At 48.1% G+C, this 24,633-nt stretch overlaps 1 protein-coding gene across 22 annotated transcripts in view; it reads right to left on the bottom strand.

Annotated features, from left to right (window-relative positions):
* NTRK3 (neurotrophic receptor tyrosine kinase 3) overlaps positions 1 to 24,633 on the bottom strand; it is a 383,256-nt gene that overhangs the window by 289,223 nt on the left and 69,400 nt on the right. For all 22 annotated transcript variants that reach the window (XR_014836778.1, XM_085010554.1, XM_085010518.1 and 19 more), the window contains 2 exon segments: positions 21,427 to 21,501; positions 20,842 to 20,913 (listed from right to left, as the gene is read on the bottom strand). Coding sequence is in view for 21 of the 22 variants with exons in the window: in XM_085010554.1 (XP_084866680.1) it covers positions 20,842 to 20,913; positions 21,427 to 21,501 (147 nt within the window). In the remaining variant the exon portion in view is untranslated.

Raw genomic sequence — 24,633 nt, 5'->3', positions numbered from 1 at the left:
CCACATGTAACAGCCACATCCTCTAGCCATGGGAAGAGGCCAGCTGCCCCTAACCACCCACCCCACCCCCATCTTGATTTCATTTCCAATATCAGCTGAAAACATCTCTTTTCTCCTTTTAATTATACTTCTCCGCTTGTTCACTCGCTGTTATTGGCCTCATGACTCAGGGCTTTAATTTATTCACCAAACAATGTCATTACACCACTGTTTTCTGTAATTTATACCATGCACTGTCTTTTGGTCTCTATTGTCCAATTCTGCAAAATGTTTGAGAAAAGCAGTATTTGTTCCTATTCCCCATGGCCTCTCTCTCCTGCAGAGACCGGGCAGAGTCCACAGGGACGGCTGCAAGGAAGAGATGAGATAAGAACTCTTATCTCACATTGAATTTATGGACTCCAGGGCCAACCCCCACTCCACTTGGTTCCACATGGGGTAGAACGGCGTCCAAGGAGCTGTTTCTTCACCTTCCCCCAGGCTACGTGAGGATGGAATCTAAACAGGGAGAAGAGGGTATTTGCTTATAGAGACGAGGCATTTGATATTGAGACTTAGAGAAACATAGGGAGGGGAACTGAGGGAAAGAGAACAGGGTGCCTGGGCCTGTGCCAGCAAAGGCTGGCACTCCCACAGATGACCATCCACACCAGCATATGTGAACTGTGTTTATGCCGATAACACTTTTCATAGAGCATAAGGCGTAGTTTGCACTTTGATTGAAATCATTGTTAAATAAGAGCATGCAGGTAAATTTCACCTGATAGTCTGAATTGCACAAATCTTACATTGAACAGGGTGCCAAACTCAACTAATTCTTTCCTATCCTAGCACTACTATGGCTGACCTCAATGTAATTTAAAGCATGAGTTTTGAAGACAAGTGCAAACAATTAATTAACTTGCTAATCATTTTTACCGCTATGGGAATTTTCCTAGAATCATTAACAATAATCATGTGAATAAACTAAAGAAAATTGGGATACAGAAATAATTTTCTGAGAAATACAAACAATAGGTAACACTTATTGAGTGCTTGTCAGGAACTAATCACTGAAAAATATTAGCTATTAAAGCTGTCAGTCCACTGAATCTTCCCCCAAACATTTTATGGTCCATGTTATTGTTAGGATTTGTTCTCATTTTATAGATTAAAAAAATCCATGGCTTAGAGGTTAGGTAGCTAGTTCAAGGTCACAAAGCTAGTGATGTTGAAATAGCACCTGAATCACTGTGTCTGATTCCAGAGCCCATGCCCTTATTAGCACACTGCTGAGTGTGTATTGTGGGAGTGTTTTCATATGCACACGCACATCAGCCAGAAGTTATCCTGATCTCCAGTTTGGACTCTGATTTGCACATTCAGGTGAAAACCTTCCAAGAATGAAGAAGGCATGTCCTCACAAAGGACACACCCACCAGCACCATAACAGAGTCAGCTCTGCTATTTTTCTCCCAGAGTGTGTCCCCCTGACTATCCCTCTGAAAAAGCACATAACAGATGCACTCACTTGGGTCTCCCATGCAGCAGAAACAGAACAGCCTTTGCTAAAGCCATGAGCATAGCATTCTTGGACCACAGACACTGGAGGCTATGCCCTGGAGGAAAGAACCCCATTCCAGCTTCCCAGTTCCTTTCCAAGTCCACCGTCTTGGACAATTTCCCAGTTCATGGCACTCCAATCATAAATCACAGTCCTCATTCCCTCCATATTGGGCCTTGGAGGAGAGGAGCCTGGAAGGGGAGGTGTTTCTCATGTTCCCTCCCCTGCTTACATTTGGATGCCACCAGGCAGGCTGGCAGAGGGCAGGCCACCTGCTCACCACATGTGCTAGGCTTTTCCTGAATGCCACGTGGCACTTAAGAACATAGGTCAGCACCTGTGATAATGCCAGAGCAAAGATAAAGAGGCTGCCTCAGGCCCAGGGCTCTGGCCATGGTGCTGAATCCCCAGGGAGCAGGACATGGAGGCCGAGAATATGGTAAGCAAAAAGAGTGGTAGTGAGATAGAGGTTCCCTGCCAAGAACAACTTTCCACTATTCCTTTTGGAAAAGTTGGGCTTCTGACCACCCTCAGTTAGGTGACCCGGCCTTTGCACCATGACAAAACAAACAGGACATGAGTTCTGAAGCAGACATTTATAGATATAAGTCCATATCTTTAGCCGTGTGACCTTGGACAAGTTCATGACCTCTATGAGCCCTAGCGTTCTCATTTGTAAACAGGAAGAATGTCCCTTACTCAAGTAGGATTACTGTTGGAAGAGTGCCTAGTAGAGAGCGTAACACAAATATTTCTTTCTTTCTCTTGGCTTTGTTCCCTGCTTGCTTGAAAAAGCACACACGCACGCGCGCACGCACACACAATCCATGAGTTTTCTTTCTCTCCCTATGTAATACTGCATATCTTCCTTTAGGTCAAACTTAAGATCCATGTCCTTCTTGACTCCTTCCCCAGTATCCTTGTAATACAACACTCTCTCTGCCTGGTACCAACCGTCAGCACCAAACAGAAGATGTTAGCATCCTAACATCTCTGGTCTAAGAAAGCTAATTTTATCTTCCCAACTAGACTTAACATTCCAACTATACCTGGACCAACTATACCTGGACCTAGTACCTCTATTCTTCCCGCCACCACCCTCCCCCCATGTCACAGTGCTGGCCACAAGGAGACATTTTCAGAGGACCTGTTACCTGCATTTAACAAGACCCTTCACAACATCATCCATATGATCACCCAATATAGATTTTGAATGTAACAGTATCTGAATGTTTTTGAACCACTTTGGAGTTAGCCTCTGGTAATTATCCTGCTACCATCATATTGCCAGTAAAACCAGTCACTGGGATTGTTTCCCATGTCACAGGAAAGCATACTGAAGGAAAAAGCAAGGTGCTGACAGATCTATGGTAAGAACAGCATCAGGACCCTGAGGTCTAGAAACAAGGTGAGTCCCATCCCAGGGATCAGTGATGACTTAGGAACAGCCAGGTGGAGCAGAAAAGACAGAGAGCCTGGAGTCAGACCTGGGTCCTGATTCCTACTTCACCACTGCTAGCTATGTGGCCTTAGGCAGTTCAGTCTCTGTTTCTTCACCAACAAAACGAGGGTGACAGTAATTGCACTTCGACTTAATGCTGCCTATGAAATGAGATGGTACTTTTGAGCAGTGGTTTATTAAGCACTGTGGCCATGTGGGTTATGGGAGCATATTATTCAAGGATTGGGCATTAGTCATAAGAAGAAGCACATTGATAGGCCTCTCATAACAGAACACCTCACACAACAGTGACAGCCTCTATGTCCACCTGCAGGGCCCCAAGCAGACACAGCCGCTCATTTCACAGATGCTCAGTGAGGCCTAAGAGGTACCTAGTATGTTCAAGGCACATCAGTGAAAGCATGGGTCCAGGACCACAGAAATAAATGCCATAAAATTCTGGCATGATGTAGAGCTACAGAAAAGACAAGAGCTAATAGCTGTAAAGAACTTGCTACATGTTAGGACTTCAAATGCATTCTCTCACCCAAGCCCCAAGACAAGCCTATGGCGGAGATGGTTTTATCACCAGGGGAAGAACCAGCTCAAAGAGCTTAGATGAACTTGACCAAAGCCTTGCAGCTGGTCAGCAGTCAGGCTGGGAATGGAGCCCAGTTCTGACGGACTCCAATCCTCGGTTCTCTAACGCAACATTATGCCACTTCTTGAGGCTTAACCAAAATGGCGGTGGGGGCGGTCAAGAAAATCCTAGCACAGCCCCGTGCCTTTGAAAGCACTTAATACATGCCATTGATGGTATTTAAAAAGACCAGAGTGGGCTCTCTAGTAGGCCCAGTCACAGCTGGCCAGCGAGGCTTTCCAGAAATTGCTGAGGTCCAAGCAAAGGTCTACACCAGTGAGAGAGACAGAGGGGAATAGGAGTTAAGGAAAGATGGGAGCAGAGGGAAAAAGTAGGAAGAGAGACGGCTGCTGGGGAATGCAATTATTAATATTCTAAATGGAGTTCTGTCTGCTTAAGCTTTATTTAAGAACATGCCTGACTGTATAATTACAAGACCTTAATTTGTTTTCTTTTCCACACAATAAATAAGGAGCACACGGTTGTTCTTTGCCAACACCGCCCTTGCTGGCCTTGGCAGAGGCTGCTGATCACAAATGGACAGCTGGCACTCGGAGGGATGAGCTAGCTGCCCCCGGGCCACAGCAGGCCCTCCAGATGTGGAAGAGGATGAGGGACTAAGGTGTCCTTTCATTCTTAAAAGAAGACAATGGGGTGGCTGGCTGGCTGGGTGAGGTCATCCCCATTAATTCCCCTGTGGAGCAGGCATTTCTGGGGCACCTGGCTCTGAGCAGCACTGACACGGTACGGAACCAGCCTCAAGGGGCATCGCGGGAGGTTGTTCAGTCTCTCAAAGACAGAAGCCTCCTTTGCATTGCCCTCTGGCTGTGCCCAACACACTGAATGCCTTGGGGCTTCGGGTCTACCCAAGGAGAAAAGGGAAACAATGATCACGCATCCAAGATCCCTCCATCCCTCCATCGAGTTCCCTCTCATTCATCCTCTGATTGTCTGCCACAGGCAAGCACTTGCCAAGTACTAGGTATCAGGTGGTAGAGAAGAGAAGCAGGATGCCCATCTTCAGAAAGCCTTCAGCCAGTAGGAACAACAAATACCCATCATTAAAAGATAATTATTACATTTAAATATATATTTTATGCAACAAGTGCAATAGAAGGAAAAGAACCAGGGCCTTAGAGAAATGGTGGGAATAGTATCTGTGGCAGGGCTTGGAGTGTCATGAAAAGATTTCAACAACGCTTGAGCTGACACTGGAGTGGGGGGTTTAGGCACTAACTAAAGAGTATGTATGGTGACAGTGGATGAAAGACTTCCACCTTGAGGGACTATGCAGGCAAAGCTGTGAGGGGAGGTAGCATGGAACAGTGGAAGCTTAGAGGGGAGCCCAGTGCAGCAGGAGTGGAGAGCAGAAGAGGTAGGGTGGGTGATGTGGGTGGAGAGCCCTTGGAGTGGGTCCCAAGGCTGGTCCCAGACCCGTTCTGCTCTGTTCACCCCGGTCTCTGGCTGGGCTGCACGTTTACCCAATGGACGGAGGCAGGGAACATGGCTCTGAGCCTAAGAGCATCATAGGCTCAAGTATGAGGATCAGATTGAAATGCATGGCCAGCTGCATGGAACACAAATGTGGGATGGAGTTAGGAAGGGCAGCTATGGGGAGAACGCTAAGGACCCTGGTGTGTAAGAGGCTGGAGGCCAGGGAAGGACACACCCTCCCTCTGGAAGGAGGCATCTGACACCTGCTGTCTGGAAGCAAATGGGGCATTTGGTGGTTTGGGGGCTGTCCTGCAGCCCTGGCCCCATCCCCTGCTCTTCTCTCCCGACCCTGCAACCCTGACTCCCCCCACAGCAGCTGACTCCTACCCTGCAGCCCTGAATCCCCCCTCTTTCAGCCCCTACTCCCTGCTCCTTCAGCCCTGGCTCCCCACTCCTGCAGCCCTGACCCCTGCCGCTGCAGCCCTGGCTCTCCTCACAGGAGCAGCCCCCCAGAGCTCTGCTGCCTTAGGACAAAGATCCTGGATCACAGGATCACCCTGGATACAGGAGAGCTAACATATTCTGACCATTGAGGACCACCTACATAGGGGCTGTAAGGAAAGATGAGAGCGGAAGTGATGCCGTCAGCTGATTCCAGTTTCACTGGCAGCCTGTGGTCCCTCAAACACATCCTACTTCCCTGTCACTGCCAAGCCTCTGGACGTACAAAGCAAAGTTCCCTCTGCCTGGAATAGTCCTTGCCCAATACCCCACCACCCAGCCCCCCAAGCTCCTTTCAGCTACTGACACCCATTAGGTGTGTCAGGTTTGATTGTCTGTGCTCACCCCAGGGGGCATTCTCTGCTGCAATCACCCCCTCACCAAAGATGCGACATCTGCCTTTACCAAATGTCCTTCAGGAGCCCTTGGTCCCCACCACATGGAAGAGCAGCTGCCTCTACCTTTTGCTTCTCTGGTGCTCACCCCTAGAAGCCAAAAATGTAAAGGTAATTCACCTTGGCAGCTTTGCCTAAGACACAGTAGGACCTCAACAGGTGTATATGGAGGGAATTCATAAAACTCATGACTCAGGAAAACATCACATGACCCACAAGCCACTGGCAGTGTACTTCATGGGACTCTAAGGCACAAAACCTTAATGGTTAAATGGCAGGCTCAGGGAGGGGAAGCTTGTCTCCGGATGGTGCTGATTTCATCTGCATCAGCAACATTCTTTACAAAGTCTTTAGAACGTGATCTCCAAACTCAGACAGAGTCACATTGGAGGTTTTTTTGCCTCCATTTTTAGCCACACTAAAAGAGACAAATTGTTTTGGTCAAGTTTTCCCAGAATCCAGTGTGTTGATGAGGTCCCCTCACCGCCTCCCATGGCAGCATCTGCTCATGGTCCTAGGCTCCCAGGAGGTTGGCAAAGAGACCACAACCCCATATCATCCAAACCAAGCAAATCAATTCCAGAATCAACGCCTCCCCTTGAATAATCTGTCATATGCTCAGGTTCCACGCTCAGCAAAGTCCTTTCCCAATACTATGGGGGACGTGCAGACAGCAAGATTGAACCCAAAGACACAGGTGTGGGGGAAGAGGCCAGCTATTTGCTGTCTAAAGAGGACAGATCTGCACTATTTCTCCTTTCTTGTAATAACATGTTGACCATCGCCTGGGCATGGGGGAGCAGCAGAAAGGCCAGACCACCATGCCCTCAAAAGGCTGGTACTCTCATCCTTGGGCTCTGGGTTTAGGCTCCCTACAGACCCACTGTAGGGTCCCTGAGGACTCCTGGGCCCTCATCACACTGTAACGTCAAATGACCCAGAAATGACCCCCCCAAACCCCTACCCTGGAGAACTCTAGTTGTTAGCAAAGGCCCAGCTCAGGCAAGACAGACACAGCCCCACCCAGCCAGTCACTATCTTGCAGAGAGAGACAGGTGGCCCTAGGGGTGCCTTACACCCCTGGCATAGGCAGCCCTCTGACTGAACCAACTAGACCTAGCCAAATGCAAACAGGACAGAAGTTATTAGGGGTGAAGGCTTCAGAATCACAGAGCATGCCAGAGACTTAACCACATTAAAGAAATGCTGGTATAAACTCTGAAGTGGAGAGATGAGCCATAGGAGAAACATCTGTCTGGAAAAAGGATGGAACACAGGGTTGAGATTCAGGAACCAGAGAGTCACACACTCTAAATCTGGCTCTTCCATCTCCCTGCACATCTGGCTCCACATCACTACCACCCCTTTTTCTGTCTCAATTCCCTCTTTGAAAATGGCCATAATCATGGACTTGGAGAGTAGACTGGTGGTTGCCAAGGGGGAGGGGGAGGGAGTGGGAAGGATGGGGAACTTGGGGTTAATAGATGCAAACTATTGCCTTTGGAATGGTTTAGCAGTGAGATCCTGCTGTGTAGCACTGGGAACTATGTCTAGTCACTTATGACAAAGCACGATAATGTGAGAAAAAAGGTCACCATGCTGTACAGTAGAAAAAAATAATAAAATGTATTGGGGAAATAAAAATAATAATAATAAAGCCACTTAGAAAGAAAAAAAAGAAAGAAAGAAAAAAGAAAATGGCCATAGAACATGCATAAATAACAATAACAATGCGCTTACTATGACCTCTGACAATAACAATGCATTTACTATGACCTCTGAGCCAGCAAGGGTGCATGGCCTTGAGACTGCCCCAGAGAACTGGGGTAGAGGAGGGGCTCACTGGTTCCAACCAGCTTCCTAACCTGGCTTTCTGACTCCTTTTTCCTTGAGTATTTGGTTTTCCTGTATGCCGGGTAAGAATCCCAGAGAAGCCTAAGATGTGGCTGCTCCAAGTCTGGGCTCCCAAATGCTTTCAAAAAGGACTGAACTTCTGAGCTCCTGTAAGAGCTTCCAGGATACAGGGCAGACTGTTTATTGAGCAGCTACCATGTGCAGACACTGAGGGAGGTTCAGTCTGTTTACTCTGAACCCTCACAAAAAGGCCTGTGGGGCAGGAACTCGCTCCCATAGTTCTGGGAAGGATACTGACACTCAGACCCTCGGCCAAGAACACAAAGTTGGCAGAGCTGGAGATTCAGTGTCTACCTCCAAAGTGCTTGCTGTTTTCACTCCTTCATTCACTCCCTTGTGTATTCATTCATTCAGTTCTTCAAACCTGCATTTAAAATTTTTAAATGTGATGTAATATGACCTAGTCTTTGCCTCCTAAGAGCTTGCACATCACGGGGGAAGATATACCTCTGCAAAGGTGTGTTTCAGGTCTAACCTGGACTCCTCAGGTGGGTTTCAAGGCGATTGTGGGGAGCAGCCCCTACTGGCAGCCAGGGGGCAGCACATGGCCTAGCCCTGCTCTGTGAGATGGATGCCCTTTGAACCCAGAACAGTCATCACGGCTGCATCACAGAGAAAAGGCAGAGGCTCCTCAAGACCAAGGCCAGCCTCAAGAGACAAAAGGGTTAACCTAGAAATAAAACTTTCACAAAGCCATCAGGAAGAAACCAGAAAGAGACAACGAGACTGCCAGCCTGCTAAGGCATGAAGAGGGATAAAAATTAATGATGATTTCAAAATAGCCAGGAGACTAATCTCATTTTCTAAATCTGTCCTTAACAAGAAAAATGGAGAAAAGAGATGTGGACAAATGGGAAGTAATGAAGCCTTAGGGGAGGGGAGAAAAAGAAAAGAAAATCTACTGAGAATAATCAAGGCTGGAAAGTACAGGAGCATGGTCTAATTCCCAAGGCTAGGAGACACACAGCCCAGAGTGTTTACTCAGCATTAGGTGGAATCTTTCGAGGCAGGGCTGGTGAGGTTACAGAAAACTTCAAGTTCAGTCCAGAGGATCCTAGATAATGGAGAGAGCCGAAATCAGAAAGAACATTGTCTGTGTTCGTCAACGGTAACTACGACCATTGCAAAATAAATATCGCCAACAGTGGCAAGCAAGCGGGCTGTGTGGCCACACAGTTTGGGTCGCTTTGGGTTGGCTCTGGGTGGATCAGGATGTTATCTACAAAACAAACTGAACAGAGAGAAGTTAACAGGGAAGGTGTGAATAATTCCAAGATCACAGGGAGTCTGGAGGAGAGACACAAATGGATGAGAAAAAAGAAACTCAACTTAGAAAGCTCGCCTAGGGAACTAGGGAACAAGAAGCAGGTCCCTGGAGAGGCAGTCATGCAGGAGACTGAGGGTGTGGAGTGGATTGGAAATTGACTGTTTTTGGAGTCAAAAGAGAAATGAGTGGAGAAATTCCAGGTTCAAAATCTAGAGCTTGGTGAATTCTAGGTACAAAACACATTTGGGGTTCAACAGCAGTAAGGAGGATCTGTTTAAAAAAGGGCAATAAAGGCTCTGCCTGGAACCGTCAGATGTCACAGGAGCTGGAGTGCAGGAAAAATGCAGAGTTCAAGGCACATCTACAGAAATGATACCATTCGGTGGCACTTTGGGAGTTATCAGCTGATGACATTGCAAATGGGACACGAAATCATGTGATGGCAGAGCACGGCCTTGGAGTTCATCCAATCTGGTCCATGACCCCTCCTTTCCCACCCCCATACCCAGACCTTGTCATGGGTCTGCCACCCACAGACCTGGTTCTGCCTGGGACTGAAGCCAAACACAGCCAGGGCTGGTGACACAAAAAGTAGCCCCTGCTCCCTGGGAATGGGTATAGGGAAAGGCTGCTGCCCACATCCATACATCATAAGCATGTTGATCATGCTCTTGGCATCACCATCGCTAATGGCCCTCCCGAGTGCCAGACCATGGGCTAAAGGGCATCGCCTGGTCCCCAGGTGTAAAGCAGACTTGGTTTTAGGGACTGCTTCAGTAGTGTCCCAGGTCTTTCTCCCCACATGTTCCCCATTCTAAGAAGCGCTGTTGTGCAACTGACTGCCTACACTCCCTCTCTGACCTGGTTCAGGGAACTGACTCTAGCCCAGGCTGGACCTGAGTTGGCCACATCAACAGTTGGCAGAGTGGAGGTGGGTAGAGAACAGGCTCTGGAGCCCTAGAGGCAGCCCGCCCAGGATTGGCTTCTGTTCCTGCCACTGAGCAGCTGTGTAAACAGGCAAGTCCCTTAACCTCTCTGTGCCTTTAATTTCCCATCTGTAAAATGGAGATTACAATGGTGTTCACTAGCTATTGTGAGCATAAAATGACACATAATGTTCGTATATGAATGCCTCACATAGAGTCAGCGCTCCATGATGTCCTCAGAACTCCGGGGCAGTGGGGGGAGGGGAGAGCCCAAATAAGCTGAAAACAGCTTTCCTTTGGCCATGCCTTTGATTGCCTCGGATGCCATCCTTCCTAAATTCAATGAGGCCAGGTCTGGACCATTTATATATAACACTGCTTCGTTTTACAGATATGGAAACAGACTAAATGGGTTACATAGCTTATCCAAGGTCATGGGTAACACAGAGGAAGAGCAAAGTGATGTGTAAGGAGTGGTCAGCCAGCACCTTTGCAGCCAAATAGTACCTCTAGCATCTGAAAGCCACACAGGCTCCCCCCAACTCACGTGGACCCAAGTCCAGCATCTTCTCCCCTCCTGACCACCACTCAGACACATCCCTGTGGGACGTCCTGACTCAAGCCTCGCGTATCATTAGATCTGCAAAAATCTCACTGCCCTGACAAATGGCTCCATTTCTAAGTCCTGTTCCCTGGGAATTCTTTTAGCATTTACCTGCTGGCCAGACTTGATGGCCTGGAACATGAACATGTGTCTACACAGTTCTGGGAGGAATTCCAAGATGGGAAAAGGGCTGGACTCATCCCACGGTGAGCAGCAGCCCCTGTGCCATAAGCAGGCTGTCTGTCCACCCGTTCAAACCCACACTTCATACAGCGTCCAACACCCCACCACCTCCCTCGTAAAGCCCCTCAGGCACTCCACCTCTGATCCGCAATCATACTCACAGTCTAAACCAGTGGCCCCTCCACTGCCTTGTCCTTGAAGACTGGGGAAGACACAATGTTTCAAAGGCATGGGCTGTTCCACCTCTGTCACCAATAACCCACAAGCTCTAATAAAGAACCATCACTTGCCTACCGTTTTCTTCTTTATACGAGTAAATTAAAGAAGGTACAAAGCCATCCAGCAGGAGCATCCTCTACCTGTGTTCTGAAACCCTCTCTGGGATATTGAAAGGAGCAGGATGGCAACTAAGGCACCCAGAGTCAGTATGCACTCCACCCTGTGCACCGATTTCAGCCACCGCTGTTCCTGATTTATCTGTTTTTGCGCCACAGCAGAAGTTTCTTTTTTTCTCATACTCCATGTCCACAGAAGGTCAGCTGTGGCTTTGCTCCATCATCTCCCCAGTGAGACATAGGCTAATGGAACAGCCTGTCTGGAACATTAACATCCTCTGTCCCGTGGCAGAGGGCAAGGGACACAATGGACCACACACAGGCTCTGAAAGCGTCTGCTGAGGAGGGATGTGAGACACACACACACTCATCAGTTTTATTGATATAGAATTCACATAAAAGTCACCTACTTAAGTGTACAGTTCATTGGTTTTCAGTATAGTCACGGAGTTGTACAACCATCAGTCTAATCAGCTTTAGAACATTTTCTCATCCTCCAAAGAAACTGTACCAGTATATTCCTGACTTATCTTAAGCATACTGGAGATTATAACTATGGAGGCTCTCATTGACGCCCACGAGAATATGGCATAATATAAATCTCATTTGTCACATCTGGTATAACATTTTTTATTTTTATTTTGGCCCTGCCTGCGGCATGTGAAAATTCCCAAGCCCAGGATCGAACCCAGGCCACAGCAGTGACAATGCTGGATCTTTAACCACTAGGCCACCAGGACACTCCACATCTAGTATAAAATTTTTTAAATGGCTAAGACCTGAGAGACATAAACCTCACATCTCCAAAACCACAGACCTCTCTCTAGGACATCTTCGGAAAGGGTTCTTAACCCAGGGTCCAAGTAGGTCTGCAAATCCCTGAAAATGCATGAGAAGTGATCTGTGCAGGTGAGTGTGTGAAGGGTGTCTTTTATGAGAAGAAATTCCATAGAATGATCATAGAAGGGTAGAGTCATTGACATACTCAGCAAACAACCAACAACCCCTGGCCATGGGGCAGGCATTACTGTAGGCACCACGGCAGAGGCCAGCAAGTCCCTGCTCCATGGAAGTTCACATTCTAGTGGGGGAGACAAGTATAAACAAGTAAACAAATAGCTGAACGACATACTTTCAGATTATCAAAAGTAGTAAGAACAGAGGAAATGGAGTTCCCATCACGGCTCGGTGGTTAACAAACCTGACTAGTATCCATGAGGACGAAGGTTCGATCCCTGGCCTCGCTCAGTGGGTTAAGGATCTGGCATTGCCGTGAGCTGTGGTGGAGATCCTGAGTTGCTGTGGCTGTGGCCTAGGCCGGCAGCTATGGCTTCAATTAGACCCCTAGCCTGGGAACCTCCAAATGCCATGGGTGCAGCCCTAAAAAGACAAAAAAAGACCAAAAGAAAAAAACAAAAAGAACCAAGGAAATGAGGAACCACATGACACATGACAAAGCAGAGAATGACAGGTGTGCAAGGAGCAGAAAGGCCACCCACGTGGGAAAGTCGGCCAGGCCTTGCTGAGAAAGACATGGGAGGGGATGATGAGAAGGAGGCAGCCCTGCAGGGATCCTGGGGCCGGGGTTAGGGCTGGGTCTGATGGCTCAGCAAGCATGAAACCTCCAAGGGGGAAATGAGCTTGGCCTGTTCAAGGGACTGAAAGAAATGTTCCTAGGCTGCGGCAGAGAGCCAGAAAGAAGAGTGAGAGGGAAGTGGAGAGGGAAATGGAAACCAAATCAACTCGAATCCCGTGGCCACGGTAAGAGGCTTAGCTTTTATTGTAAGTAAAGCGGGAAGTAATTGGAGGGCTTGAAGCAGCAGAATGACACGATCAGATTGATGTGTTTAAAATATCACTCTGGCAAACTGCGTCGGGAATGAAATGTAGGGGACAAAGTGGAGGCAATAAAACCAGTTAGAAGGCCATTATCATAAAGCCAGAAGACAGGAAGGTGGCTGGGACCAAGACAACCCATGAGGAGGGAGAGGAAAGGGGATGGATGTGAAGTATCCTGGGGACCCGATGGAGTGAATGGCAGGGTGGAGGAGGGCAGGTAACGGGAAGAGTCAAAAACAACCCCTAGGGTTCTGGCCTCTGCAATTTGGTGGATGGTACCACTCAGAAAAACAAGAAACACTGAGGGTGTGGAGTGAGGATGTGGAATGAAATCAAGAATTCTGTATTGGCCAAGTTAAGTCTGACTTGTGTCTTAGCCACCCAAGTAGAGATCTCAGCGGGGCAGTTTGATTTATGAGTCCAAAGGGCCAGAAGGAGTGGCTAAGAATATAAATGTAGGGCTTTAGCTCTGAAGTCCCTTCCAACTTTAACTATCTAAGGTTCTCTGAAATCAGAGACCAGTGAGCAGGGGGCAAGTCATTAATAACAGCAAAAGAGTATTGAGTCTTACGTAAAACACTGTCTTAAGCCCTTTTCAAGCATCACCTCATTTAAAGCTCAGAACAATCTCATGAAGTGGAACCCTTGCATTTCCTTCCAAGCGCACAGAAGCTCAGCAGATTGCTAAGGTCCCACAATAGGACTTGGGAGATCTAGGATTTGAACCCTGGCCTTCCTTTTTTATTTAATTTTTTAAATTTTTGTTGTGAAAGTATAGTTGCTTTACAATGTTGTGACAATTTCTGCTGTACAGCAAAGTGACTCAGTCATCCATGTATGTGTGTCCTTTTGAACCCTGGCCTTTCTGTCTCCAAAGCCCACATGCCTGTGAGCTACACAAGTGCAATGGCTCAGGCCTCCATGGAGAACAGAGGAGGACGGGCACGCGTGGAGAGGAGGTCGGGGACAAGTGTGCCAGTTACCACCTCCTTGGGACATGGAGAAAAGTCAGTGCAGAGGTAAGGGGCAGACAGAGAGGCAAAAGTCTACTGATAGAAGAGCCACACAATGTCTTGGAACCCAGGATCGATCGGGTGGTTGAGAGAATGCTGAGTACTTAATAAATCAACCTCACCATGCGTTCTCCCCAGTGGTCTCAGGAGAGATGTGCTGTGGACACAGCCCTGTCGTGAAAGGGCATGGACTCCAGCCACTTCCTCTTTTCCTACCCGCCCAGCATTGCTGACTTTCTCTCCCCAGGAACCTAACACCGCTGACACAATCACGCCTAAACCAGGACACTCTCCCCTCCCACCCCATGCTGCTCCCACCCAGATCAGCTCAGGGCTGGCTCGCCTGGGTGAAGAGCCAGTGCACGTCTTCTGCTCACACTGAGGAGTAACTCAGTGTGATGCCCAGAGCTTTGGGGGCAAAGCAGGCAACTGCACACAGGAAAGATCCTGCCACAACAACTCTAAGGGATTACGTACATTCTTTGGGATTGCTGGAACCTTAGGTGACACACTCCTGGAAAGAAAGTGGGCTACAGGCTAGTGTTAAGAAAGCTTTACAACAGAGATATTCAGGTCGTAATGGAGCTGTTGTTAGAGGATTTGACCCGAATAGGGAAAGAAATGAAACAGAGCCCTTTCAACAGAGCTCTTTGAGGATGGATAGTGCTAAATCCCCTGGGGGAAACAGCGCTCTCTAATAAAACTTTAAAGACACCCTCCCTCCGCCCTTCCCATAAGGAATTCTTGCTGTGAAAATGAGAGAGAAAGAGAGAGAGAGAAACAAAACCTGCCTGAGAAGCAGAAGAGTTCATGGACTTCAGAGTCAAAGGGATCAGAGAGCAAATCCTGGCTATTCCACTAACTGCTGTGTGGCCCTGGGGGAGCTCAGTCATGACTTCCGTGCCTCACTGTTCTCATCTATGAAATGGGAGAGGAGAACCCTAACTGACAGATATGGTGAGGAGTGAGAACACATTTGCCAAAGCAACAGGTCTAGTCCTGGGCACGTAGTGAGTTCTCAGTCAGTATTAGCCCTTTCCTCTTCTCTGATACCTGCATTTTTTTTGGGAAATGTTTGTTTTTTTGTTTTTGCTTTTTAGGGCCGCACCTGCAGCATATGGAGGTTCCCAGGCTAGGGGTCAAATTGGAACTGTAGCTCTCGGCCTAAGCCATAGCCACAGCAATGCAGGGTCTGAGCCACGTCTGTGACCTACACCACAGCTCACAGCAACGCCAGATCCTTAACCCACTGAGTGAGGCCAGGGATCAAATCAGAAACCTCATAGTTACTAGTTAGATTTTTTTTCTGCTGCACCACAACAGGAACTCCCAAGAAAACGTCTTTAATTGCATCAGTGAAAAACATTGTCCCTTCTGGTCCATGAGCTACAGTAGAAAGATTCCTGAAAAGAGAATCAGAGGAGCTCAGTGTAGTTATACTTCTGCTTCTTACAAGTCAGACCCTCTCTGGACCTGTCTTCTGAGCTATAAAATAATGCTGCCTGAATACAGAACCACAGTATGATCCAGAAATCCCACTGCTGAGCATATATCCAGGCAAAACTATAATTCAAAAATATACATGCACCACTATGTACATTGCAGCACTATTCACAATAAGCAAGACATGGAAACAACCTAAATGTCCATCAACAGATGAATGGATTAAGAAGATGAAGTAGACATACACAACAGAATACTACTCAGCCACAAGAAAGAATGAAATAATTTCATCTGCAGCAACAGTGATGCAATTAGAGAGTCTCATACTAAGTCAAGTCAATCAGAAAGAGAAGGACAAATACCATATGATATCACTTACATGTGGAATCTTAAATAGGGCACAAATGATACTATCTATAGAACAGAAACAAATTCATGGACATAGAGAACAGACTTGTGGTTGCCAAGGGGGAGGGAGTGGGATAGACTGGGAGTTTGGGGTGAGTAGATGCAAACTATTACACTTAGAATGGATAAGCAATGAGGTCCTGTTGTACAGCACAAAGAACTACACTCAGTCTCCTGGGATTGGCTATGATGGAAAATAATATTTTTTAAAAAAGAATATATGGAGTTCCCATTGTGGCTCAGCACTAATGAACCCGACTAGTATCCTTGAGGACTTGGGTTCAATCCCTGACCTTGCTCAGGGGGTTAAGGGATCCAGCATTGCTGTGAGCTGTGGTGCAGGTCGCAGATGAGGCTCTGATCTGGTGCTGCTGTGGCTGTGATGTAGGCCAGCAGCTGTAGCTCCAATTCAACCCCCAGCCTGGGAACTTCCATATTCTGTGGCTGCAGCCCTAAAAAGACAAAAAATAAAATAAAATAAAATAAAATAAAATAAAATAAAATAAAAGTAAAATAAAATAAATAAAAAGGAATGTGTGTGTATATATGTATATGTGTGTGTATGTGTGTGTGTGTATATATATATATATATATATATATATATATATATATGACTGAGTCACTTCACCCTACAGCAGAAATTGTCACAATAGTATAGTTGAAAATCAACTATGCTTTAATTAAAAAAAAATTTTTATGGCCACATCATGGCATATGTAAGTTCCCAGGCTAGGGGTCAAATTAGAGATGCAGCTGCCAACCTACAGCACAGCCACAGCAACACCAGATCCAGGCCTCTGTGACCTAAACTAGAGCTCACAGCAATGCCGGATCCTTAACCCACTGAGTGAGGCCAGGAATTGAACCTCATGGATACTAGTCAGGTTCTTAACCCACTGAGCCACATGAACTCAGAAAAAATTGTTTAACTTAAAAAAAAAAAAGAGGAAGAAAAAGGCTTCCTACCACACTCCCCTACTCAGGATGGCAAAAGGATTAAATGAGATAGCATAGAAGAAAGAGCTCTGAGGCCGTGAAGTGCTCTGCCGAGGAAACGCAGTACTACCACTTGAGTGCAGTCCATGGAAGACATGGCCGTGACCCTAGGCGGAGTCTGGCTTCTATACCAGAGAGGCTGTGGAGATCCAGAATGAGCCACCCCAAAGGAAAGGGATCCCAGAAAGGAAGAGATGAGTCAACTGCAGCGGTGGGGTTAGAGCACTCAACACATCATCCAAGTTCACTAGCGTTGGTCGGTATGGTCACGAAATCAGATGGAAACAAGCTCATCAATGGCCATTGGTTCCTTTCCGAAACTAACATCCATATGAAGGGTCTGCATACAGTCTAGGCAAGGGGGACTCAATGGAGACAGCAGAGCATCTGTCAGGACTTATTCACCAGCATTTGAGAAAGACAGTCCTCAGAGAGACAGTGGATGGCAGTATTCTAGTCACCAGAGAGATGCAGGACCGAAATCTGGCTTTTCCAGAATAAAGCAGTGGTCAGAATTGCCATCAAGGTCACCCAATCCCTCCTCTTTGATTCCACAGTCACTACTAGTAACAATAATTACATTACTATCAGCAGCTTCCATCTCTCAGCTCTATTTACCAGGCATTGGGCTAAATGCTGTATGTGCCTCCTATCATTTAATCTTTATCACATTCCACCACTAGAATAGGCACTTATTATTACACCCATTTTACAGACAAGAAAATAGTGATTCCAATTATCCATTTGGAAAATCCTTATCCTTAAGAATCCTTAATCTGAAATCCTGAAGATCAGGGAAAGAATATAAGGGTCAAAAATATTCCTGTCTCTCAAAAGGATTTCATTTGATGTGTATGAATCAGTATTTCATTTTTCACATCCAATAAAAAATAGAAGAAGTCAAGAAGAGATGGCCAATCATTCTTAAACCCTGGTGAGTCTTAAGCTGCAGCTGGCTTCGTGGCAGACATCTTGGTCTTCACCTCATTTTCTGGCACAAGGAAGAATTACACTGACAAATGCAACAGCAGCATAGAGGTGGGAGACAGTTGAACCAATCAGAACACTTTGAATAACTTGACTTTGGTATAGAAGGCAATGATTTCACTTCCTGCTTCTTATTCTGTACAGAGGGGAGAAGAAAAGACTTCTGAGCCATCACCCTAAAAAAATAAAAAATAAAAAACGCCGCCACGCCAGGGCCTGGCAATTAGTGTTGGAGTAAGTGATCATTTTGTGATTGCTCAGCTGGGGCCTGAAGACTTGTAAATGCATTTAGAGGACAGAAATAGAAGATGTGAGAGAGCAGAGAAACCTGGCCCATTTGCCAGAAGAAAATGTCCCGAAGCTGCCGGGAAAGTCATTCAGTTGGGATTTGGGGTGTGTCTTCGAAAACGAGAAAAGTTACTAAATAAGCCCATCAATGAAGCCAGGGCCTGTGCCTCAAGCTCTTGACTCTGCTCTTGGTGATCTCCAGGCTTCTCATGCCTATCACAGCCCCTGGATCAGGGTTGACCTCTTCTCATCAATCTGAGCCTCCTACTCTCCCCCGAAGTGGGCTGGACTGATGGTGACCCATCTTTCCTACTCTTGATCTATCCCTCTGTGGTCAAGAGCAAGTCCTGTGGCAAAAGCTGGCCAGTGTGTCCAGGAGGGAACAGGGCTCAAGATCATGGGCAGGCTCGCTGGTATTATCTACTCCAACCAGACCCTTCCTGCCCCCAAAGCTTGGGGAATCTTGCAAAGCCCCACCAGCTTGTCACTGCCACCACCCAGCAGATCCAGATCATCTCAAAAGTGATAGTGGGTTACCACCCTCTCTGGGAATCTCAAGGGTGAGTCAGAGACAGGTTCCAGGACAAGCCACTTCAGAGATACCTGCACCTCTGCATCTCTTCAGAGGTACATCCCTCCCCCCACCTCTGTGGCCCATGGAAACTCCATAGGTCCTGAAGTCTCTCAGTTTCCCTGAGACACAGAGCCTTACCAGGCTCTGAGTGCCAAGCCACTGTCCTCAAAGGGGACAGAGCCTCTCCAATGTCAACAGCTTCAGTCCCCCAAGTAAGACTTGAGACCACAAAGTGGCACGCCACATGTCATTCTGCCCACAGAGTAGTTTTGTGTGGCCCATGGAGTTGAGAGGTTTTATTTTTAGTTACTGGTATTTAAAAGTTGAGAGGTTTCAATGGACCTCCAGCTCTTCTTGAAAAAAAAAATCAGTAAATCAGGCAACTTGAGGTCCTGCCTCCTCATGGCAGCAGTCAGCTGGAATTGCTTGCCAGGGGTGACACATGGTCCCCAGCCTCCACTGTCCCCACCTGGTCCGCTGTGGGCATTTGGCTTTGTGACCCTTGTATGAATTAGTATGAAAAGGAGGCTTCTCAGAAGTCAAAAGCTTCTTCCCCTGGGATAGTTTGCACTGAAACTCAAATCCCCAATAAAATAAACACCTGAAACATCTGGTCCAAGGCCCTCCTCTCGTCCCAGCTACACCCCCAGCTGCAAAGAACACATATCAGGAGAAACCCCCACAGAGGGTCAACTAGGGCAAGGGGGCAACAGTTAAATGAGACAGCTGAACGGGAGGCCCCGGTCCCCAACAGCTACTCCATCAGGCCCTAAGCAATGGCCACACGGCGTGCTACGTCCAGAGGGAAGAGAGAAAGTTCAGCACAAAGCAGGGGTGGCCATATCTGATTTTTAAAATATTTATCAAGCACTTACTGTATGCTTGTGAAAACACACAGAGGTCTGGGGGGGTGAGGCCAGGACCGCCCAGAAGAAAAACAACTGGCCCAGCACAATTCTCCACAATCACTTCTCTTTGTCTCCCTTCCTCCACTTCCCTTGGAGGCGCTGCCTCTTCCTATGAGGTTCCTGTGCAGCGAGGACACCCTTCTGTGGTCAAATGCAAAGTGCCTGGGCCAGTGCAGCTCTCGAGTGGCCAAAGGAGACTCGTCTACACAGCATTCCTCCGTTTCTTCCCTGAACACAACAGACACCACCCCCTTGGTTCCAATGTCGTCTCTGCTCTTGGAGAACATGGCCAGTAGATGCCTAATCTGGCCCCCATCTGCAAGGAACCCTTGAGCAAACAGCAGGAACCCTCCAGCATGGGTGCAGTGTGTTGGCACTTGTCCTAATCACTCGCCCTGGGCTTCCTTTCATGCCCACCTCTCCCAAGGAAGAGGTGGTCCTCCCATCAAATCCCAGGGTCTGAAGCCCAGAGCTAGGCTCAGAGAGCAAGCACCCAGCTCATGTGATTCCCTCCCCTCCACCGCACTTCCGCACAGGTCTAGACAGAGCAAGCCTGCTGAGGCCCTGCCACCATCAGACAGGGGGGAGGGCGGTGGGAGGAGGGAGGCACAGACAGACAGGACCCCACCAGAGTCATGTGACTTCCAGCTCATCCCAAAGCTGTGTGACCTTACATACAGGGGCCTCCACTTTTCGGAGCTCTTGTCCATTGAACCCAGAATCCATTTAGACATGATACTAGGTCTGGCCCTGCTTCCCATCTTCTAGGCCCCAACCCAGTGCATGCATACACACACACACACACACACACACACACACACACACACACACACACGGACCTACAAATGGTCTCTAAAGTGTAGTATTCACATCACATGTACACTTATATGGGGGAATTTCCTCTCTTTTACTTTCCTATAAACTTGAAAATTTCATCATGGGTTGTCAATGAACTTGGGAGCAGGATACCCTCCTTCTCTACACTAGTCCTAGGTTTTCCTTCCCACAGGAACCTTGGACATCACCAAACCCCAAAGCCTCATTTTAAGCAGTAAAATCTGAGGCCCAGAGAATCGAAGGGACTTGCCTGGGGCACACAAGGGCAAATCCAGGGCCAGATCTTGGGCATTGGGCTTCACTGCCCAGGACTGTCTCTACCATATGCCTTCTGCCCACCCAGCCAGGGACCCAGCTCTACTCACATGTAGCGCAGGTGGGGGTTCTTGGCAAAGGCTCTGGGCTGGATGCTCCGAAGTCCTGAGTTCTTGATGGTCCTAGAGAGAAAAAGAGAGTCAGCAGAGCTTCTGGGGCACAGAAACATCTCCACTCTGGACCGAGGCCAACAGCAAATCAGGCCAAGACTAGACCACAGCCACCCCCCTGAACTGAATGCATCTCTTCATCATCGGTCTTCACTGGGCATCCGATTGAGGGGCTCCAGTGGGGGACATCTGGGCTCACTACCCTCTAGGACCTGGGCAACGGTGAGGGATGTGCCCATCCTGGCAAGTGGGTAAGAAGCTGGTCCAGCGACTACAATGCTACAGCCCCCTTTGGGCCTACTCCCATCCCCCACCCCAAATTCCCTGCAAACACTCGCACTGAGTCCAGAGGAGATAGCTTGAAAATTCCTCCTCCATGGGGAACATCAGTCAAGCACAGGGCTGCAGAAGGAACGTGAGCTCCGGAGACCTGGGTTCGGATCTTGCCTTGAAACCCAACTATGGGTTGACCCCCACTCCATCTCCCCCACCCCCTCCCCATGACCTATGACCCAGGGCACTCACAGCTTCTGGAGGCCGGTGTAGAGCTCCATGTCCACAGCGTTGAGCGTGTGCAGACCGCGCCAGTTCTCTATGTGTCTGCGGAGGGGAGGAAAGGCAGGTTCAGGTCAGAGGAGGGGCCACAGGAAAGGCACTGGCTTTAGTGCCAGAGACCTGGGTCCAAGTCCTCAGCTCAGGAGACAGGCCTTTTTTTTTTTTTTTTTTTTTTTTGTCTTTTTAGAGCCATATCCATCTCATATGGAGGTTCCAGGCTAGGGGTCCAATTGGAGCTGAGCTGCCAGCCTATGCCACAGCACAGTAATACCAGATCTGAGAATCATTTGCAATTTACACCACACCTCACGGCAACAGTGAATCCTTGACCCACCGAGTGAGGCCAGGGATCGAACCTACATCCTCATGGATACTAGTCAAGTTCATTAACCACTGAGCAGCCACAGGAACTCCAAAGAGCCAGGCTTTCCACCAAGTCACCAAATATCTCTGAGCCCATTCCCTTCCCTGTGGTGCCACTCATACCACCTGGCTGATGGGGTTTGTGTGAGATCCCAGACGCCCAGCCTATGGACAGCATCTAATGGCCCCTTGCCTGCAGAAAGACTACCCTGACACCCAGTCTCCCTGGTGTCTTTTTAGGGCCGCACCCGTGCCATATGGACGTTTCCAGGCTAGGGGTCTAATCGGAGCTGTAGCCGCCGGCCTATACCACAGCCACAGCAATGAGGGATCTGAGCCACCTCTATGACCTACACCACAGCTCACAGTAACACGGGATCCTCAACCCACTGAGCGAGGCCAGGGATCAAACCCACGTCTGCATGGATACTACTCAGGTTCTTAACCCACTGAGCCACAATGGGAACTCCTCTGTGGGTCTTTTTGACTTACTTTTCTTCCAATCTCCTGCCTTCTTTTTTATTTATAGGATTTTTTAAAAGGACAGGCTCATTTCTAAATTTCTGTCCATAAAGACAACAAAAGTCGTGTGGTTAAAGGGTGGGGGAGGGGAGTTTTCCAGTGAACATGGCTTTGGATGGAAAAGCCCAGGAGCAACACACACCACCTCAGGGTCCCCCAGGAGCCAGACACTGATGGTCCCCTTTGGGTGATCATGGCCTAATCCATCTGGAGTTCAAGAACATCCACAGCTTGATCTGGCAGAACCAATTCCACAAAGGAGGACCCACTTCCAGCTTCACCTCTGGGACTAAAGCAGCTGTGGTTTTGAGGAAAGACTTTCAGCTCCTGGGCCTCTGTGTTTTCATTTGTAAAAGGAGACAGTTGCCCTAGATCAGCAGTTTCTCCCCCTTCTCTTCACAAAGATCTCCTTTTAGAACTTTCTCCCGAGAGACTTCATGTTTAGGGAGGTTTATGTCGAGCAAGCACACCACATTTATTAAGTAATAATTAATTCATCTTCTCAGATTTATTAATCAAAGTTATAAATCACCATTAACCAGAGCCTTTTATCAACAGGAAAAAGCCAGTGCTAACGCACTGAGTGGATAAATTTCAACCCAAAGCAGAGGAACTGTAAAGTACTGTTAGCATGGGAGGGCTTGTCATGGGTATGGATTTATGTCTTTGGTTTGGCCGGGTTTTTTTGTTGATAAAACACTAGGGACAAACATCCTCCATTACTGCTTTTGGAGTCCAGGTTGGGAACTAGTGATGATCCAGGTCCTTTCCAGCTCCAGAGCTGTCTGAGAGGCCACCCAGGGAATGCCAAGGGGCCACAGGAAAAGGCCTCCCACTGCCCACACTGCCCTCCTGGGATCGACTCTCTTGTCAGTGCCCTGGAGGTCTAAGCATCCTCCTTGTGAGGAGTGCAGAGAGGTGACAGCTCACACTGGATCAGAGGTCCCTGAGGCACAGAAAAATGGCAGCCACCCTCCCCAGACATCTCCTCACCAGCCCTGCCCCACCCACAGCTCTGCCATCTGTCACCAAGCGGAGCCAGAGCCAGAAAGGCCATGGCGGGGGGCAGTGGCCAGGGCCTCTGGAAGCATTTCAGAGGCGCACAGTGACAAGGTATGCCAAGAGCCCTTTCTGTACCACATTCTCTCGGAGCCCCCGCTAAGCAGCCAGACACACTGGCATCTGCTAGGGACAGGGACCAGGTGGCCTGGTCGGTACTGAATTCCAACTCCAAAGCCTTCTCCCTGGAAGCCGCACAAGCCCCAGGACAGTGTACTTGGTCTGGTCTCGCCAGGGCAGCGATCCTGGCTCCATGCCAGGTGGAGAGGAAGGCCAGAAGGAGAAGAATGACCTGTGCCAGCCACAGCCCCGCCCAGACTGTCCACTGGGTCCTCGGTCCTCGTAAACTACCAAACAGATCGTGGTGTTTCTACAACCAACCGTTCCTTCACAGGAGCGTGGCTTCAGATAAGACCTGCTCCCAATTGAGTTGTTTAAATAAATGAAATCATTTTTCTAAGCCCACATTAGAATTCATTGCATAAATGTGTGTTTATTGTGGCTGAGCTGTCCATCATTATTGTGTTCTAATACTTTACCCTTCTCAGCCTTCCTATCCTTATGCCCACAAACGGCCCTTCCCCATCTAGGCATACACTGAGATAGAGCAGGACGATGAATGACGTCCTGGGTGCAAAGAGCTCCCTGGTCAATAGAATATGGCCCCTACATCCTCTTTTGGGTCTGAGTTTGCCTATACTGGGGAGTAGCTTTTTTTTTTTTTTTTTGGCTACCTCGTGGCCTATGGAGTTCCTGGGCCAGAGATCAGATCCGAGCTGCAGCTGTAACCTACACCACAACTGTGGCAATGCCAGATCCTTAACCCACCGGTGCTGGTGCCAGTGATCAAACCTGCAACCCAGCTCTCCAGAGACACTGCTGATCCCATTGTGCCAAAAGGGGAACTCCAAGGAATGGCATTTTTACAGCCATGATGCAATGGCATACTTGGGAGTTGGGGCGCTAGAGGCAGGTCAGCCCATCACCCTTTTTTGTACTGCCTGGGAGCTAAGAACAGTTTTTTATTAAAAAAAAAAAAAAATCAAAAGTAGAATCCTAGTCCATGAGATGTGAAAAGTGCATATAATTCACATGTCAGCCTTCATATCCATCCATTTACTCTTGTCTACGGCTGCCTTTGGCCCCCAAAGATGGAGGTAAGTAACTGCTGCAGAGACCCGCCTAAAATATTGACTTTTTGGCCTCTGATAGAAAAAGGCTGCTGACCCCTGC

This window comes from Sus scrofa, chromosome 1 (assembly GCF_054392235.1).
Source record: "Sus scrofa isolate SSC_HxYL_T2T_F1_AM1 chromosome 1, Sscrofa_HxYL_maternal_Yorkshire_Landrace_v2.0, whole genome shotgun sequence".
Taxonomy (NCBI): Eukaryota; Metazoa; Chordata; class Mammalia; order Artiodactyla; family Suidae; genus Sus; species Sus scrofa.
The sequence above is the reverse complement of the archived record's forward strand: the minus strand, read 5'-3'. Positions and strand labels throughout refer to the sequence as shown.